This window comes from Physeter macrocephalus, chromosome 2 (genome assembly GCF_002837175.3).
Source record: "Physeter macrocephalus isolate SW-GA chromosome 2, ASM283717v5, whole genome shotgun sequence".
In the NCBI taxonomy this organism is placed as follows: domain Eukaryota; kingdom Metazoa; phylum Chordata; class Mammalia; order Artiodactyla; family Physeteridae; genus Physeter; species Physeter macrocephalus.
In genome coordinates this window covers 80,349,430-80,368,698 of record NC_041215.1, presented here as the reverse complement: position 1 = coordinate 80,368,698, position 19,269 = coordinate 80,349,430, and the positions used below count along the sequence as shown (strand labels likewise).

The 19,269-nt window shown below is 34.2% G+C and overlaps 1 protein-coding gene across 1 annotated transcript in view; it reads left to right on the top strand.

Moving 5' to 3' along the window:
- The window catches only part of ATF2 (activating transcription factor 2), an 84,437-nt gene that overhangs the window by 47,619 nt on the left and 17,549 nt on the right, over positions 1-19,269 (top strand). The window contains 4 exon segments of the mRNA XM_055088683.1: positions 2,659-2,837; positions 4,368-4,482; positions 6,520-6,606; positions 17,342-17,491. Coding sequence (XP_054944658.1) covers positions 2,659-2,837; positions 4,368-4,482; positions 6,520-6,606; positions 17,342-17,491 — 531 coding nt within the window.

The window sequence follows — 19,269 nt, the reverse complement described above, 5'->3', positions numbered from 1 at the left end:
TTGAAACATTTTTCTTAGATATATGCATGCATTTATACATAAAAATATACATATATAGGTGAATAGTTATAGGATACAAAGAAGAATCTTAGTTTACTTTTTTTTTTTGGCTGCTTTGGGTCTTCCTTGCTGCGTGCAGTCTTTCTCTAGTTGTGGTGAGCGGGGGCTACTCTTCATTGCGGTGCACAGGCTTCTCATTGCACAGGTTCTAGGCGCGCATGCTTCAGTAGTTACAGTGCGCGGGCTTCAATAGTTGTGGCTCTCAGACTCTAGAGTGTAGGCTCAGTAGTTGTGGTACACGGGCTTAGTTGCTCCGCAGCATGAGGGATCTTCCCGGATCAGGGATTGAACCTGTGTCCCCTGCATTGGCAGGTGGATTCTTAACCACTGTGCCACCAGGGAAGTCCCAGTTTACTTTTTTATATCATGCTTTAGACATTCAGCATTAATGTACATTTTCCCGTCATTAGAAAATTTTCCAAGTCATAATTTTTAATGGTTGCACTTTATTTTATCTTTACTTATCTTGTTCTTATTGGACATAAAGGTTGTTTCCACATTATCACAATTATAAGAAATGCTGTTAAATCTTTGATATAAATATCTTTTTCCTGGAGAGTATTTCAGTCCCTTCACACTCAGCAGTTTTTTCCTGTTGATTGCTGCTTTAGCCTCTTTTAGGGGTATTTCTTCTTCCTGCATTCCTCAGTCATTAGTTCCCCCTGGGCATGGCATAGTCATTCCTAGTTGTAAAAAGTAAGTTCTGGGCCCCCTTCTCTTTTCTTTCTCAATTTTTTTCTTAAGTGCTATTATCCAGACACATAACTTTAAAAACCATCTACGTGGTTTTCAAATTTATATCAACCCAGATTTCCATATTCATATCCAACTCCATCTTGACATTTCCTTTTCTATGTCTAACGGACATCTTAAACATAGTATGTCTAAATTAGAGCCCTTGATTTTTTCCCCCAGTTTTCCCTGTCTTGGTAAAACAGGGAAAACTTTTTTCCATCCATCTAGTTGCTCAGGCCAAGAATAAAGAATACTTAATTCCCTCTTTTCCTTCACACTGAAACCAGTAACAAATCTTACTAGACCTACTTCCTGAATATATCCTTAATTTATCTCTTTTATCTTCAGTGTCACCACTTTAGTCCAACCCATCATCATCTTTTACTTGGATTGTTAACGATTACCTTCTAATAATTGTTAACAATTATTATTTGTTAATATACAAATAATATTAATATAATAATTTTAATATAATTAATATATTAATAATGTTAATATAATTTTTAACAATTACCTGGACTTTCTACTTCCATCTCCAACCTATTTTCCATAGGCTGTTTTATTTTTAATACATTATGTCACTTCCCTGCTTAAAATCCTTCAATGGTTTGCCATTGCATTTAAGGTAAGACACTCCTTCCATAAGCCCTCATTGATCTGGACTTACCTACCCATCCAGCCTCACCTCATGCCATTCTCTGGTGGGTTCATCAGGTATTCTAAGCTTTTTCCTACCTCAAAGACATTGCTCTTGGTATTGCTTCCTTTTCCCTAGAATGCTCTCCTTATCTTTTCAGTAGCTGTTCAAATGCTGTTTTGCAAAGAAGCTCACCTTACCTCACTATGCTATCAAAGGAGCCAACTCCAACCTTCCCTCAGTTAATCTTTCATGATTTCTTATGTTTTGCTGTTAGTCTGTAACACATTACAGTGTGAAATTTTCTTGTTTGTTTTACTTGTTTATTGTCTCTCTTCCCACTTGTCCTTGAGGGCATGTTGTAAATTCTCAAACTTGTCAAATAAATGAAGTCCCAGTAGTACTAGTTTATCTTTCTTCCTGTATAGCTTAATAAGATTTTGATAATAAATGGCAGTATAAAGGCCAATTCAAAGAACATAGTAGACCCAATTTTTACAGTAACTAGTTACAGAGTCCTGGATAATTTCTGTTTTCTAATCTGTAAAATTGGGGAAAAGACCATCTATAAGGTTCTGTGTTTTCCTTTCCTTTCCATCTCTATTGGAGATGTTACTCCAATAGTTATTTATTTTTACATTCAAGGTATCAATATTACTCGGCCTTTTGATACTGAGAAATTATTGATAATGTAGAGATAGTTACCTGAAATTAGCAAATATCTGTGTTACTTAAAAAAATTTTTAACATTTTTGGGCCCTTACTGTAATACCATTTTTAAGTATTCTATTATTGAATTTGTATCAACTATAAAACAGTCTCCTGGACCTATTTCTTCTTTATATAGTATAATGATGGAGTAGGACTAGGCAATCCCTTCTGGATTTTAAGTTCTGTGCTTCCATGAGAATGGAATTGTATTTTTATTTTTTAACTTAAATTCTCATGAAGTTATATAGCCAAGTTGCCCAGCCTAACTTATTTCTAGATTGATGGTAAAACAAATTGTACTGAAAAAACCACTCAAGATGTTTTTAAATTAAAATATGAACATTGCATCTGAAACTTTACAGTGGCTTCTATAATTTTCTTTTAATTAACTTTAAATATTAATATACTTTGGGGGTATATTAAGTATTATGTTTGTGGTTGTTTTTAAAAATGTGTTATATTCTGTTGACTTGCATTTTCAAATTACATTCTTTCTCTATCTCATTATTAAATAGGAAGTACCACTGACACAAACTGCACAGCCCACATCAGCTATCGTTCGTCCAGCATCATTACAGGTTCCCAATGTGCTGCTTACAAGTTCTGACTCAAGTGTAATTATTCAGCAGGCAGTACCTTCACCAACCTCAAGTACTGTAATCACACAGGCACCATCCTCCAACAGGCCAATCGTGTAAGTGATTTGGGCCAATCATTGAATTATATGAATTGTTAAGTTTTTCTTGTTATGATTTGTCCTAAGATATTTAATTATTCTAATTGTAGCCTTAGTTGTGTGTGTGTGTGTGTGAATAGTATTTTGCATGCTTTGATTTTCGGAAAAAATGCTTGGGTAGTCTTTTTGTAATAAATATAAATAGTATCTAATAAATTAGAAAATAAATATCTAAAACTTAATTTGAAAAACAAATCAACATAGAATGTGATTTTAAGATGGTCTCTTATTTTCGTGCTATTTCACACAAAACACATAAGATTATTTTTATCACCAGGTATCATTTCTTTCCGTTCTTACAGGTAGTTGATAAGAAGTTTTCTCAACTAACATGTTGGAGATTGTCCTAAGTAAATTCATAACTTTTTCCATTTTATTCCTCTTTTTTTCTACACTGCTAACGTACATTGTGCATTTAAGATGCAATTAAAAACAATTAAATTTTACAATGTGCTTTGCAGTGATTGGAAGATTTTTGTTTTGTTTTTAATTACTTGAGTGGTGTATATATACCATGTATAACTTTTGTGGGTATTTTATTCATGTTATGAGAAAGATGGTATCAAGTTTCCATCTGTCACATAGGCATTTTCTTGGGCTGGAGCTGCAGTTCTTTTTTCTTTTTTTCCCAGTTTTATTGAGATATACAGTGGACCCTTGAACAATACCAGTTTGAACTGCGTGAGTCCAGTTACACACATATTTTTCAACAAATACATACTACCACACTACACAATCCACAGTTGGTTGAATCTGCAGATAGAGGCTGACCATAAGCTACACTGGGATTTTCGACTGTGCATAGTGTCAGTGCATCTAACCCTCTTGTTGTTCAAGGGTTAACTGCAATTGACATACAGCACTGTATACATTTAAGATGTATGGCATAATGATTTGACTTGCATACATCATGAAATGATTACCATAGTAAGTTTAGTGAACATCCATCATCTTGTACAGATACAAAATAAAAGAAAAAAACATTTTTTCCTTGTGATGAGAACTCTTAGGATTTACTCTGGTAACAGCTTTCATGTGTAACATACAACAGTGTTAACTATATTAATCATGTTGTACATTACATCCCTAGTACTTATTTATCTTATAACTAAGTTTGTACCTTTTGACCATCTTCGTTACTGTACAAAGATATAACATTATTAATGACTGTATTCCTCACACTGTGAATTTCATCCCTGTGACTCCTTTATTTTGTAACTGGAAGTTTGTACCTCTTAATTTCTCTCATCCCTCCAACACCCTTCCCTCTGGAAACCACCTGTCTGTTCTCCATTTCTGTTTTGTTATGTTTGTTCGTCTGTTTTGTTTTTTAGATTCCACATATAAGTGAAATCATACAGTGTTTATCTTTCTCTGGAAAATTTATTTTTAAATGATATAATAATAGGAGTAAAAATACTCTTGTATTTTTAGAGATTATTGATAGGGATTTCTTTTCTCTAATTGCCCTTCTTTTGTTTTCCTTAGTCCTGTACCAGGCCCATTTCCTCTTCTGTTACATCTTCCTAATGGACAAACCATGCCTGTTGCTATTCCTGCATCAATTACAAGTTCGAATGTGCATGTTCCAGCTGCAGTCCCAGTAAGTTTGAAATTTAGACTATTTAAATTTTTTCTTTATAGTAAAACCGATCTTTGTAATCAGAAAATACAGCCCAAGGGGGGCTGCTTAATTAGTTTATGAAACTGAATTCAACAAAATACTTAGTGGTGAGCAGTATTTACTCACTGATATTTATTGTGATAGCGTTTACCTTTCAAGGCAAACGTAATTGGATAGAAAACATTTTTCCATCCTCAAAATCTTGTTCTCCTTTTATTTTTAAGTATTAAGAACTTTATTCCTTATTCAACCCATTTCAATTTGCTAGATTTGTAGAATTCAAATATTAACATAGATTTCTATTCTTTAAGAAGACATTTATACTGGAACACTTATCGGGTAACTCCATGTTATTTTGATTATTATAGAAATTGTTTATAAAAGCACTCTCTGTGAAATATTATGGTCAGGTTGGGTTTACAAAATTCCTTTGCTGTCCCAAGCGTGTGAAAATCTAAATGGTCTAGTAGAATGGGCAATAGATAGTCCCCACTTTCCTAATGAGAAGATCCATAAGAAAAGTTTTTTTGAGGGCATGTTAAATATATAAAGTTTGAAAGACATAGACAGTAGTTAAATATCTACTTATAATATTTAATAACATAGTAGATATTTAGAAGCACATTCTTTGGAATAATATAAGTTAGAAATAATCCTTTTTTCCTCTTCTCACATTACATAAAATAAGTTTATTCAGACTCTTCAAATGTGTCTTCAACATTCCAGTTTTCATCATTAGAACCACTTTTTAAGAAATCTCACACAATTTTCCAAAACACATTGTTTTCATCCTCACCCAAGTAGTTTCAGTATAACACTTTTTGAATCTATTATTGTAATCCTGGGAATCTTACACCAAGTCCTAATATTCATTCATGTAATAAAAAGACAGTTTCTTCTTTTGCCTTGTAGATAGTTGTTTCTGATCAGTACAATATAATCACTTATTGTATAGCTTTTAAAAATTAGTTTTAAAAGCCTCCTTACAGTAACATCTAACACTTTGGTGAGATTATATCCTCAGAAATAATACTAAAATTAATGTTAAATATTTACATTTTTTATTAACTAGTTCTTCCAAGTGACCTTTCTAAGTATCCAAAATTAGCATTGATTGAAATAATTTCAAGATAATATGTTGTCTTCAAATAGAACTTTGTTCAGAATGAGAGATTTTATAAGGACTCAAATATAAGGTGACTGCTTCCTCTTTTCTGAGGATATTTTCAAGGGGGAAACATCCTTGTCTTGTATCTGGAATTGTATGGTTATCCTGTTAAATGTAACTGTGATGAGAGAAACTGAAATGAAAAAGAGATATACTTTAGGTACATCATAATTGATCATTCAGTGTTGTTATTAGGTTTTTTAAAAAAGGCAAAAACCAGAAAAATCTGTTACATTATTATTATTATTAGAGGAATTATTAGAGGTAATCAGGTTCTTCTTTGTCATGCTTTATATTAATATATCAAAGAACTTTCATTGTATATTTTAGAAATTTTATATGTATATATTTTAGAAAAGCAAAGTTCATTGCTGAAATTACTTTTTATGCCTAGTTATACAAGTTTTAACATTCTTTCCTTTCACATTCAAAATGGAAGTGTGACAGATCTGTGAGAAATTTTGCATCAATCACTTTAAATATTATTTTCTATAAGAAGGAATCATTTAAAAAAAGGAATTATGAAAATTGAAGATTAGGAAAGTGAGTGTCTCAGAACAGTTGACAACTTTTGAAGGATAAATGAGGATTAAGATCAACAAGGGTTCAGACAGAGATACAGTTTTCTAATTCTGAAGTCTCAAATAATTATACCAATTATATTTATATTAATAATAAATATTAATATACATTTTCTATTAATGTATAATATATTGTCATGTAAATATTAATGCATTATATATTGATTATAATATGTAAATTATTATAGCAGTCATTGTGCAAATAAAAGTACAAATCTCATTTTGAATATATTCTCTAGCAATTATTTTTCAATATCTTCTGCATAGCTTGTTCGACCAGTCACCATGGTGCCTAGTGTTCCGGGAATTCCAGGTCCTTCCTCTCCTCAACCAGTACAGTCAGAAGCAAAAATGGTAAGCAAGATTTTATTTGTTCTATACATTTCTTGAGCCTGTTTCGAATTAGTTTTTTCCATTAAAGCCCACTTCAAATGCACAATTTAGATCAAATTTTATAAAATCGTGGACTGTATTACATTACAGAAGAACCAGAAAATTTGGAAAAGGAAAGCTTTCATTAGCATAGTGACAAGCTACTGATACTTTAAAGCAAATGAATGGATTGGGAGTAAAGTTCTAGTTCTTGTCATTGGTTTGTCTGATTTTTGGTGTGGCTTTTTAGATAAATTCTCCTCCTGCTGGACGCTAGAGATATTGCAGCTGAAACTAGAAGTAATCATCTGAAGGCAGTGCTGATATGAGTGGTTGTAAACAGTCATACAAATGAGTAGAACAGAATTAACTAGAATTCTGAAATAGTATACGAGTTAGTAAACATTACACATAATATTTAAACGAAAACCATATTTTTGAGTTATGTTTCAGACACTAAGAAATTGGTGGTAAGGGATGAACTATAGAGTAGGAATCAAGAGACGTATTTTCATTTTAATCCTGATTCTGCTATTCAGTACCCCTAATCAAGCCACTTTAACTTTTCTGAGACTCATTTTCCTCATCTGTGAAATAAAGGGGTTAAACTTTGATTTCTGGGGTCTCTCTTAGCCCCATATCCTACTAACTTGCTAATTTTCTTGGTAGAAGATCTGAAGCTGCTGCTGTGGGATGGGGAGTGCGGGGGGTTGGTTTTTTTTTCAAATATGTGTAATTCTCCATTCTATAGTCTAACACACTTTAAAGCTAATTCTTCGTAACTACAACCAATGAATCAATAGATAGTTTTTAGACACCTATTATTTGTTTCAGTTCTATGCTAGGCACTATGCTAATAATATAAATCTGTACACATGAAAGCCATTATGTATCAATATTATCGCAAGGCTTTAAATTTTTTACTGCTATTCTCCATTAGTGAAAATAATCAATCTGAAATTGGCATGGGATAACTTTTTTTTAACAGTAAAACTTATATACCATCTGAATGAATAATAGTTGGTTGAACAAAATTAGCTGGTTATTGATTGTGGTGAGGGAACTTGAAAACCCAGGAGGGGACTTTTTCACATAACAGCATGTTAGCATGTTTAGGTCAAAGGCATGGAAATAACTAAGATGAATCTTTTCCACTTGATAGCAGAAGAGCTTCACTGGGAATGTGTTTTACACTTCCTACTTTAAACATAACTGTTCTAATGAAAAATTCAATTAGTGAAACTGAGTAGAGTAGAAATAGAAGTTAAAGAGATCCTGTTGTTGTACACTGTATCTAAAAATATTTTTACATATTCAGTGGACCTTTTTTTCCCACAAATTAATTCCAGTGGAACAAATCAGATTTAAAGAAATACTTTTGGTTATAAGAGATTAGGCCATATTTGTAGAAACTAGTAAACTTCCCTGAATAACTTTTTCTTTTAATCACTAAGAAATTTAATAAGAATAAAAGTGTTTTGTATGCTTGTATATTAAAAAAATACCAAAGCTACGTTTCACAAATTTATATATGAAAAACAGTTATTGGTTGAAAGCCCCAAAATAGCATGGGGAGTCACAGATTGCCCCACTTAAATTTAACAGTCCAATTAAATTTCTTATTAGAATATTGTTAACATATAAAATAGCCATATTTAGGTGATTGCCTATTTTAATTGGGATAGTAAATAAGATTGTCCTGTTTTTAATTAAATAAAAAGACTCAGAAATTAGTCCATTTCCTTTTTTTTTAAGCTTTTTGTTATGGAAGAATTCAAACACATACAAAATAAATAGGTTTCTATAATGAACCCCCATGTACCCATCATCCAGCTTCAATTATTAGCAATATAACTGCCATTCTTGTTTTATCTGTACCTCAGACCACTCACTACCCCCACTCAATTATTTTTTAATAAGGCTTTCTTAATGTAAAATTTACATAGATTGAAATGGACTGATTTTATCTGTACAGTTTAAGTGCATTCATGTAACTCACACCCCTATTATGGTATAGAACATTAACATCTACCCATCAAGTTTCTTTATTTCCCTTCCCAATCAGTCCACCTCCCCCAACTGTTCTTATATTTGTCACCAGTAATGTAAATGGAATCAATATCTACTCTTGTGTTCAGCTAAGCATATGTCTATGAGATTTATCCATGTTGTTGCATGTATCAAAGTTTGTTTCGAAACATTTTTATTGCTGAGTAGTTTTCCATTGTGTGAGTATACCACAATTTCTTTATCCATTCTCCTGTTGGTGGACACTTGAATGGTTTTTAGTATTTAACTGTTGTGAATAAAGCTCGTATGCACATTCTTGTATAACTCTCTTTGTGGATGTATATTTTCATTTAGTTTATCTACCTAAGAGTGGAATTGCTGAGTCAGAGAGTAGGTATACATATAACTTTATAGTAAATTGCCAGACCTTTTGCCAAAGGTTTACATTCCTACCAGCAGTGTATGGGAATTCCAGTTGTTCCCACATTTTTGCAGACGTTTGGTTTTGTCTATTGTTTTCATTGTAGACATTCTAGGAGATTGTGGCAGCATCTCTTGGTTTCAATTTACATTTCCAATCAGCCAGACATTATTTGTGATATTTTTTGCTCATTCTTTAAATCTGGTTACTTGTCTTTTACTATTGTGTTATAGGAATTCTTTATATATATTCTAGATATAAATTTATATATAGATATGTATATATATATCTCACGAATATTTTCTCAGTCTGTAGCTTGCCTTTATTTTTCTTAATGGTATGCTGTATTACCATTGATTGCTACTTTTATCTTTAATATTTTCTTTTGTCTACTTAATTGGGTTTAATTTGCTTATCTTTTTTTACCTTCTTAAAGTAGAAGCTTAGATTATTGATTTAAATCTTTTTACCTTTCTCATATAGGCATTTAACGCTATAACTGTGTCTCTGTGCACAAATTTTGATATGCTGTATTTTTATTATTTTCTAATTTCCCTTGTGATTTCTTCCTTGAACTGTGGGTTATTTAAAAGTGTAGTATATAATTTCCAAATATTTCAGGGCTTTTTATCTGTTTCTTATTGATTTCTATATTAATTAAATTACATTGTGGTTTGGTAACATACCACCTTTAGTATATTTGATTGTCCAGTGAATCAGTTTGATTGAAGAATTTTCAGTGCTTGACTATCACTATCATCATTATCAAGTATACTTATATATTGGTATAAGTACGAAACAAATCTCCCAACCTTTGGGAATAACCCGGAAATAGTTTGGGTTTTGTAGTTTAATTCATGTTCATTTATTTTGTGTCAGCCTCATTTAACAGTTATTTCTAATGATTGTTATTTATTTAACAAACATTTCTTGGGTACTAAGAAATTCAGCAGATATGATCTTAAGTTTTGAGATTTTTCTTGCAAATGTTTCCAATGATCATCAAGAGAGTAAAAAAAAGTCTTTTTAATATGCCATTATTGATTTTTTTTTCCAACAGGTATGGCAGTTAGGATTATATTGTATCAATGAGGTGTTTGGCTCTTGTTTTCAGTTTTTTGATACCCTTGATGGTGACTTTTGTGCACAAAAAACATTATTGAGAGTCTGCTTTTTAAAAATAAAGTTACAAATTCAAAAACTTATTTCTTCCCTAAGTTCTCAAGGCCAATTTATATCCAGTTGTACAGCAATCACTTTTAAAGGGCTTAAAGTAAAATTAAACATGCTAAACTTCATTTTAAACTTAATATATCCTGTTTTCTCTATAGGTACCTCATTGTCTAACAAACTTTCCCAAGTACTTCAATAATTCTTAAATAATTAAATTATAGATATAATGAGGGTTGGTTCTCTTAAATATTCCAGTATTATTAAGAGGCTTAGTAAGATTATCTTAGTTCTTCCAACTAAAATCACAGGACTAAATCAATCTCAAGCATTTAAAACTGAAATCCAAGGGCAGTCTCTTTCTCTATGTGGCAAGTTATTTTAGATACATTTGTAACATAAAATACAAAATAGCTACAGATTGTTTCTAAATTTAGATTAAAATGTCAGTGTCATTGATTACTTACTTTATTAAGCATCAAAGGGCTAAAAAAAAGATTTACTAAATAAAGAAATAATTATATAATTCTAGCTGGAGAAAGTTGAGACTAGGCTCATACCCCATTGCACAGAGGTTTCTTAATGATCAGATAAACGATCATGGGACTTAATTCTTTCTCTATCAGTGATAGAATTCCAGTTCCATGCTTTCCAAATGAGTGGTCCCCAGCTCACATCCCCTAGATTTACATTACACATTAAATCATTTTTCTGACTGTTTACCAAATTTCCTATGTAATATTTGTAATCAAAAAGTAACTTCTGAATAAGAAAATGTTAACCATCCAGGAGTTTTAAGAAGATTTAGTAAAGTATTTGAGTAGTATTCCCCAGAATCATTCCTTTAAGACTTGTGTGACAAACTGAGAGATATCTTTGCACACAGCGGGTAGCCGGTAGGGTTTCTGCAGGGGGTTTCTACTGAGAGCTGACAGAGGGCATCTTGGCAAATGTTCAGAAACCTACATTAACTTAGTTGGGCCCTGCATGGAACCTCATGTTCAGCAGAATTCTTCTGACCTGCCTCTGCACGCCAAGCTAATCAGCAAACACCTAATGAGCCCACTCCAAAGAAACAGACTCTCTCCCAACGTACTTCATTTTCATATGTTCTCTGGGGGTGGGGAGACAAGATTTCACGAGGACTGATGATGCTGCAAAGACTACAATAATGATAATTAACTTGCTGAATTTAGAAGATTATGCTGTTAATTAGTTGCAAAATAAAGATAAGTAATAGAGCAGCAGATGGTAGGATAACACCCCGGAGAAGGAGGGTTATTACTCTGATGAGCTTTTGTGGCACATATGAAATATGGATCTGACTTTTTCATAAATTGTTTCTAAAGAACATTGTGTTTTTTCTTTGAACTATGATAGAGTAGTTTCTTCCTACCAAGTTCTGACAGATGTGATAAAATTTGTTTTCAGGGGTACAACATATAACATAGAATTTGAATAACAAATTATTTTTAGCAGATTACCTCTTAAGATGAATGTCAGATTGGTCAGCACAACAGACTATTTACTCTTTAATTGACACAATCTCTAAGAAAAAAGTTTTCAACATAGTAGTTGAATTTTACAACACTAAAATTTAACTCTAAACATTAAAGCACTAAGTCTGCTTAGAAATATAGTAATAAAGATTTTAGTTTTCTTTCAGTGTATACCTTTAGTTTAAAATTAAAATTATGCCTAGTTTTTATTGTACATGTTAGAGAATATAGACTTGTTAAATCTTATTTACTTTCTCTGAGTATTCAGTCTTTATTTACTTAACTAGATTTCTCTATTGATAGAAATTTTGATCTTAGTAATGGACTGACCAATGTCTGATACTCTTCTTAATGATTACTAAAATATACTTAGAATACTTAATATTAGACAAAAGCTCTAGTTTGGAAAAACTTTTGTTTAAAATATGTTTGTTCAGTGAGGTAAGAGTCAACAGACAGAATTTCTGGTCCTAGCTCTGTTTCTCTTATAAATCGCTCTGTGATTCTGGGAAGTAACTTCACTCTTTGGGCCTTAGTTTCTTTATCTGTAAGATGGTAATTGGACTAATTGATTAGCTCCAAATTTCTACTGTAAAATAAATATTATATTTATATGTTTTCATTAATTTGGGGGGGACCAAATAGTTGCCCTTCTTTAAAATATCTCTAACATATATGTGGGTGGATTGTAGATATCGTTATATTCGTTGTAAAATGTATATGAATCACTATTTAATGACAACTTTCTTCACCTAACCCACTGTAATTTCTTTTAGTGTATGTGTGTTTTTGTTGCTGTTTAAAAAATCAGCAGTTCAGAGCAGTGTTAATTAACCCTTGAAAATCTTTTTCTTACATTTTGTACCCAGTGGCACACTTTTCCAAGTTAGAGACCCATCGTAATCAATGTACCAGCATGGAGTAAACATTAGAGCTTCTTCCCTGGATGAGTACTGTATACCCTAGGGCAGTCAAGAGAGGATAATGAATGCTGCTTTTAAGTGCTCTATAAGGTAGTAACTTGCCCTACTAAAGATTATTCAAGAGAGTGATGTTTATGTACTTCAGACTCCCCTCTGTGCAGTTACTGTATTTCATTAATTCTAAGAGTTAAAGTCTTCACTATAGAACTTTAAATGCTCTTCTGTGTTTTCTACCTAAGGACTTAAAAATGTTTTACCAACACATAATTTACCAAGCTTCACATCTCAACCAATACATATATTTATGTACATTTTATATCCAGAAATGGAATCCCTAACCTAACGCTATAGATTGGTTTTTAAAAGATATAAGTATGCACACTCAGATCCTCCTCCTTCTGTTTATGTGACCCGTACTTTCAGACTCCTGTCTTTTTACTTTCAGTTCTTTGACCATTTAGCCTAAGTATTCCTACCTGATTACAGCCAACTACTGCTTTGGTCACCTACCTAATTAATTTTAATCCATCCACTTCCACATTAGCCCATCAGTTATGAGTGTCCCAATTTCCTGGATCTTAGCTGCTAATGTGGTCATTTCTGCTTGTTTAAAAAAGAAGGAAGAAAAAAAGGAACCAGGAATCTGACCTGGATTCTGAAAGATGCAGTGTATCACATGGTCTTGAGAATATATTTTCCAGAATAAAATATGTCTGAAGCTAAACCAGTCCTTAAGATGAACTCCTGAGTACTTTTTTTCCTTCTAAGTATATTTTGAAAATACAAAAGTATAGGAACTTTCCTGATTCATTGGTGTCCTCACCCTGACACCTGTGCTAAAAAAATAGAGGCCTCAATAGCTGTTTTTGAAAAAAGTAAGGAAGGGACTTCCCTGGTGGTCCAGTGGTAAAGAATTCGCCTTACAATGCAGGGGACACCGGTTCGATCTCTGGTCAGGGAACTAAGATCCCACATCATGTCTCAGGGCAACTAAGCCCATGCACCACAACTACTGAGCTCACCTGCCTCAATTAGAGCCCGCGTGCCGCAAACTACAGAGCCCATGCGCTCTGGAACCCACACACCACTACAGAGCCCATGCACCCTGGAGCCTGTGTGCCACAACTAGAGAAGAGAAAACCCGCATGCCACAACTAGAGAGAAGCCTGCACACAACAAAAGATCCTGTGCGCTGCAACAAAGACCCAGTGCAGCCAAAAATAAATAAAATAAATAATTTTCTTAAAAAAGTAAGGAAGTTGATATTTAAGAAATCCTTTTATGAATCAGGTAATTTTGCATGTTATATTTAATCTTTACCTCAGCCCTGCAAGGAAATGATCATTGTTCCAAATTTTACAGACAAGGAAACACAGACTCAGAGATTGAAATGATTTGTTCAGAGTCATATTGTTTGAGGCAGAGTTAAATTCTAAACAGTAAAGTGTCTTCTCAGCTGTATACATTATGTATGCTAATATGTATACGGTATACATTACATATACTAACCTGTGAAGATACTAGGACTTTACATATTGTGGTGCTATTTGCAATTCATAAAGAAGTATTCAGTCAGAAAAGATGGAAAAAACATACCTGATCCTGGAGTGACAGGACTTTAGCAGTTGCAGTATCAGACTTGGCATTCCTGATCCTTTGTGGTTGTCTTTCATGCCGCGTGGCTTGTGAGATCTTAGTTCCCCGACCAGGGATTGAACCCGGGCCCGTGGCAGTGAAAGCGTGGAGTCCCAGCCACTGGACTGCCAGGGAATTCCCTTGTGGTTGTCTTCTGGATCATCAAGCCATCCAGCCTCAGATTATCTTCCTCAATTTTTTCCTTTTCCTTTTTTCTTTCTTGATTTTTCCTTTTTACCTTTTTCCCCTTTTTTTTTTGGTAGGATAACATATGTAACATGATGCCATGGAAAAACTGTGCACTTTGAAATTAAGGAGATCCACGTTCAAATCTAAGATTTTAACTAGCTTAATGGCTGTGTGACCTTGGGCAAATGATCTCTAGTGTCCTAATCTGTAAAACTGGAATACTGTTTATTAGAAACTCATTGAAAAACTACTGATAATGCAACAACAGGGATGGATCTCAAGTGCATTATGCTAAAGGAAAGAAGCCAGATTCAAAAGGCTATACACTGTATGATTCCATTTATATGATATTCTGGAAAAGGCAAAACTTTGGGGATCAAAAGACTAGTGGTTTCCAGGGGTTGTGGGTGGAAGGAGAGTGTGACAGGAAAGAAGCATGAGGAAAGTTTGGGGGGTGGGTAATAGAACTGTTCTGTATCCTGATTGTAGGGGGTGGTTGCACGACTGTATGTGCTTGTTGAAACTCACAGAACTGTACACTAAAAAGAGTTCATTTTACTGTATGTAACTTATACCTCAACAAAACATTTTTTACACTACTGACTTTGTTTTTAAAATCATACCCAGGGGCTTCCCTGGTGGTGCAGTGGTTGAGAGCCCGCCTGCGGATGCAGGGGACACGGGTTCGTGCCCCGGTCCGGGAAGATCCCACATGCCGCGGAGCGGCTAGGCCTGTGAGCCATGGCCACTGAGCCTGCGCGTCCGGAGCCTCTGCTCCGCAACGGGAAAGGCCACAACAGTGAGAGGCCCGCGTACTGCAAAAAATAAAAAATAAAAATAAGTAAATAATAAAAAATAAAAAAATCATACCCAGAATCTACAATGATTAGCAGTAGAAAATGTCCATTAACACTTGTCTAGTTAGAATTACTGCTTCAGTGGAAATTTTGATCTTTTCACATATGCTTCAGTTTTTTTTTTTTAATTATTATTTTTTGGCTGTGTTGGGTCTTAATTGCTGCGCGCCGCTTTCTCTATTTGCGGCAAGCGGGGGCTTCGCTTATTGCGGAGCACAGGCTCTAGGCACATGGGCTTCAGTGGTTGCAGCACGTGGGCTCAGTAGTTGCGGTGCGAGGGCTCTAGGGCACGTGGGCTTCGATAGTTGTGGCTTGTGGGCTCAGTAGTTGTGGCTTGCGGGTTCTAGAGCACAGGCTCAGTAGTTGTGGTGCACAGGCTTAGTTGCTCTGCAGCATGTGGGATCTTCCTGGACCAGGGATTGAACCTGTGTCCCCTGCATTGGCAGGTGGATTCTTAACCACTGTGCCACCAGGGAAGTCCTGTGCTTCAGTTTTTAAGGGATCTGGATCAATTATAGATGGTAAGAAAATATATACCGGTAAAAATAAAGAAATTACAAATTTTCTAAATTGTTCTTAGTTGGAATAAGTGAAAACAATTGTATTAGAATCATTTGGGAGACTTTTTCTAAAGCTCTTCTCTATTATCTAGGGAAAGAAGAGAGGAAAAGTTGCCAACAATCTGTCTTTAGCATGTGATACCAAGGCAGTTAATTGACTTCTAGGAAGTGTGGGAAGCACGGGGTAGACTGCAGCGTAGTTCTTATATCAGTATTTGTAACCTTCCTCCCTGCCACATGTGCACCTGAGTGTGGATCTTAGGAAAATGTAATGACATATCTCTTCACCGGATTTTGTTATAAAACTATATTTTGAGCTCAAGGGCTACTTCTGAGTTATTAAGAACAATATCATCAATAATAGTCCCAGGTCTCTCAGATCCCTGAGATCCCTTTCATTGCTAAGATATTATAATATGACTATTTTGTGCTAATTATTTCATATTTATAGATCATAACAATAAAACCACCCCAAAGATCCCATGTGCCATTTTCAAAGAAACCAATTTCTGTCCATTAGCAAGTATATCTGTTGTCCATCTATGTAGCAAATCAATGTACCGGTTGCTAAAAGGGATGCAAAGAAATAAAAGGCAATCTCTGCTCTTAAAGAGCTTACTGTCTGGTTGGGGAGATAAGATACTCATATATTTTTGCTGATAGAATAATAAGCTTTACTCAAATGGTGTTTTTTTTGTTTTGTTTTGTTTTAAAGAAGTAGCCATAAATGTCTAGAGCTTCGTTATAACGCTAGATCTGCCATACTCTGACAGTGAGTTGGGTACAGTTCGCTGGCAAAGTGGAACATAGTAGAAGGGATAGACTTGGAGCTAGGTCTGCTTACTGGTGACAGGGAAGACCTAAGGGAGGCAAACCCAGCTGTGGGTTCTAGGAGGAGGTTCAGTCTGACAGTCAGTACAGTGGCCTAAAAAATGCAACATCAGGTCATTGTCCAAGTAAGCAGTGACATCAAACCTGCAAGCAGAGATCAAATGGACTCAAATCTGAAAAAGAAGATATTTAGGTCTAAGAATCTAGGCAGAGCCTGAAAAGACGGGGATATGGGATATAGGAATGGGGTAGGAGAAAATAGGTGAAACATACATAATTAACTTATTGTTTTGCTTATTTTAGTTGAACAAATCTAGTTATTTTCAGTCAACAGTGTTTTTAGTTTTCACTCTTTTCTCAAAATTTATTAGGAATAGCACAGTATAGAACCCTCTAGTAGTACTAGACAAAAAAGACTCAGGCAAACTTTCCAAAGGTCCTGTTTGTCTTACTGATATTTAGGAATGCAGTGGAATATGATAAATCAAAACTAATATTAAAGCCGAATGTATTTATGTATTCCTTAACAAATAATTTCTTTTGGTTAACCAAAGAGTATGCTGGGAGTTGGACTTGGGTGGAAAGCAGGAAACTTTTTTTTTAATTGGTGTTTGCATTTCAGAGATTAAAAGCTGCTTTGACCCAGCAACATCCTCCAGTTACCAATGGCGATACTGTCAAAGGTCATGGTAGCGGACTGGTTAGGACTCAGTCAGAGGAATCTCGACCACAGTCATTACAACAGCCAGCCACATCCACTACAGAAACTCCGGTATGTGTGTTGTTTTTATCATTCAGTGCTCAGTTATCCTTAAAAACAAAACAAAACAAAACACAGTGTAACTTAAATGACTATATGCTTTGAAAAAAATTTTCTGGTAAAATTTTTATGCCAAAAGTGTATAAAAAGCCTTAGGAAAAGGTAGTTCAATGTAAAAGTACTGATACAAAAAATAAATAAGTAAAAATAATCAAGCAATTGTTACTGCTCATGGCACCCTGTGTTTCTGTGAGTGTCTGTATGCTGGTTTGACATGGCATAATGTCCATCAATAGTTTTTAAAGAAAACTTTTTTCTGTTGATTGTATTCAACAAGTAATGTATATAGGTATTATATTACTAATATAAGTCAAACGATTCTTGAATTAACATTTGTGAAATACACCAAAGGAGCAGATAGGCTTAATGGCAGCTATTTATACCAGAGGCCCTTTTCACTTATCTTTAATTTGTTACTGCCCATTAGATGACTGATATTTCTATATGTCTGCAGTATATTTCTACAGTAAGCATTACTGTATTTCTGTTAAATGTTTCAGAGCTCTATTTAGACCTTTTATCTTCTCTACTTAAAGAATATTCACATTTAAAAGTAAAACTTTCCAATTAAAGAAGCAGTTATACAGCAAGTTTTAGACTGCCTCCTAAGCATAGGTATTTAGATTACTGTGTTTTATCTTTGTGAAACTTAAGATAAAGTGGAATGTAGTTGTGGTTGTCATCCACTAAGCAACTTTACTTAGGGGCCAAGGGAGAGGAAAAGTGAGTATGTTCTCATGTCATAATTCAGGGGTTAGCAAACTAGCTCATGAGCCAAATGCAGCTTATGACTATTTCTTTGTATGGCCTGTAAGCTTAGTATGGCTTTTACATCTTTAAAAGTTTATTTAAGGGGCTTCCCTCGTGGCGCAGTGGTTGAGAATCTGCCTGCCAATGCAGGGACACGGGTTTGGGCCCTGGTCCGGGAAGATCCCACATGCCACGGAGCAACTAAGCCCGTGAGCCACAACTACTGAGCCTGCACATCTGGAGCTTGTGCTCCGCAACAGGAGAGGCCGTGACAGTGAGAGGCCCACGCACCGCGATGAAGAGTGGCCCCTGCTCACAGCAACTAGAGAAAGCCCTCGCACAGAAACGAAGACCCAACACAGCCAAAACTAAAATAAATAAATAAATAAATAAATTTTAAAAAAAAGTTTATTTAAAAGAAAATAAATGAATATAATTTATTTTCTTATACTAACTGTAGTTTACCTGGATCTAGTTTTCATGTATAGCTTTATATTTTATTGTACTGGAATGAAGCTCCATGAGGGCAGGACTTTTATCTGTTTGTTCACTGCTGTATCACTAGCATAGTTCCTGTATTTTTTTCAATGAAGTGGAATGAATGAATCACTGGAAGGAGGGAGAGAAGGAGGAATATATGCTTCTAAGTAGCCTCAAATCCTTGTTAGGGGTAATGATATACAAATATAACTCTGTAATAGTTTCTGCTTGCAATACTTGTAATTAGCCTTTGCTATAGTAACCAAGTTGTCAATTAAAAACAAAAATTGTTCTCTCCTATTCAGTAAAATTTTAAAACCTGCTATTATCAGTAAGCTAAGAGGATAAAGAAAAGAATATATTTCAAAGTTACCATTCTTGAAGCCAGCCATAGAAAGATTTTTCTAAAAGATTAAATTGCAATTATGTAGGTAAAAGAATCTGATTTAATACTTGATCTTAATTACAATTAAAATACAGTATAAACGAAATAACCCTCA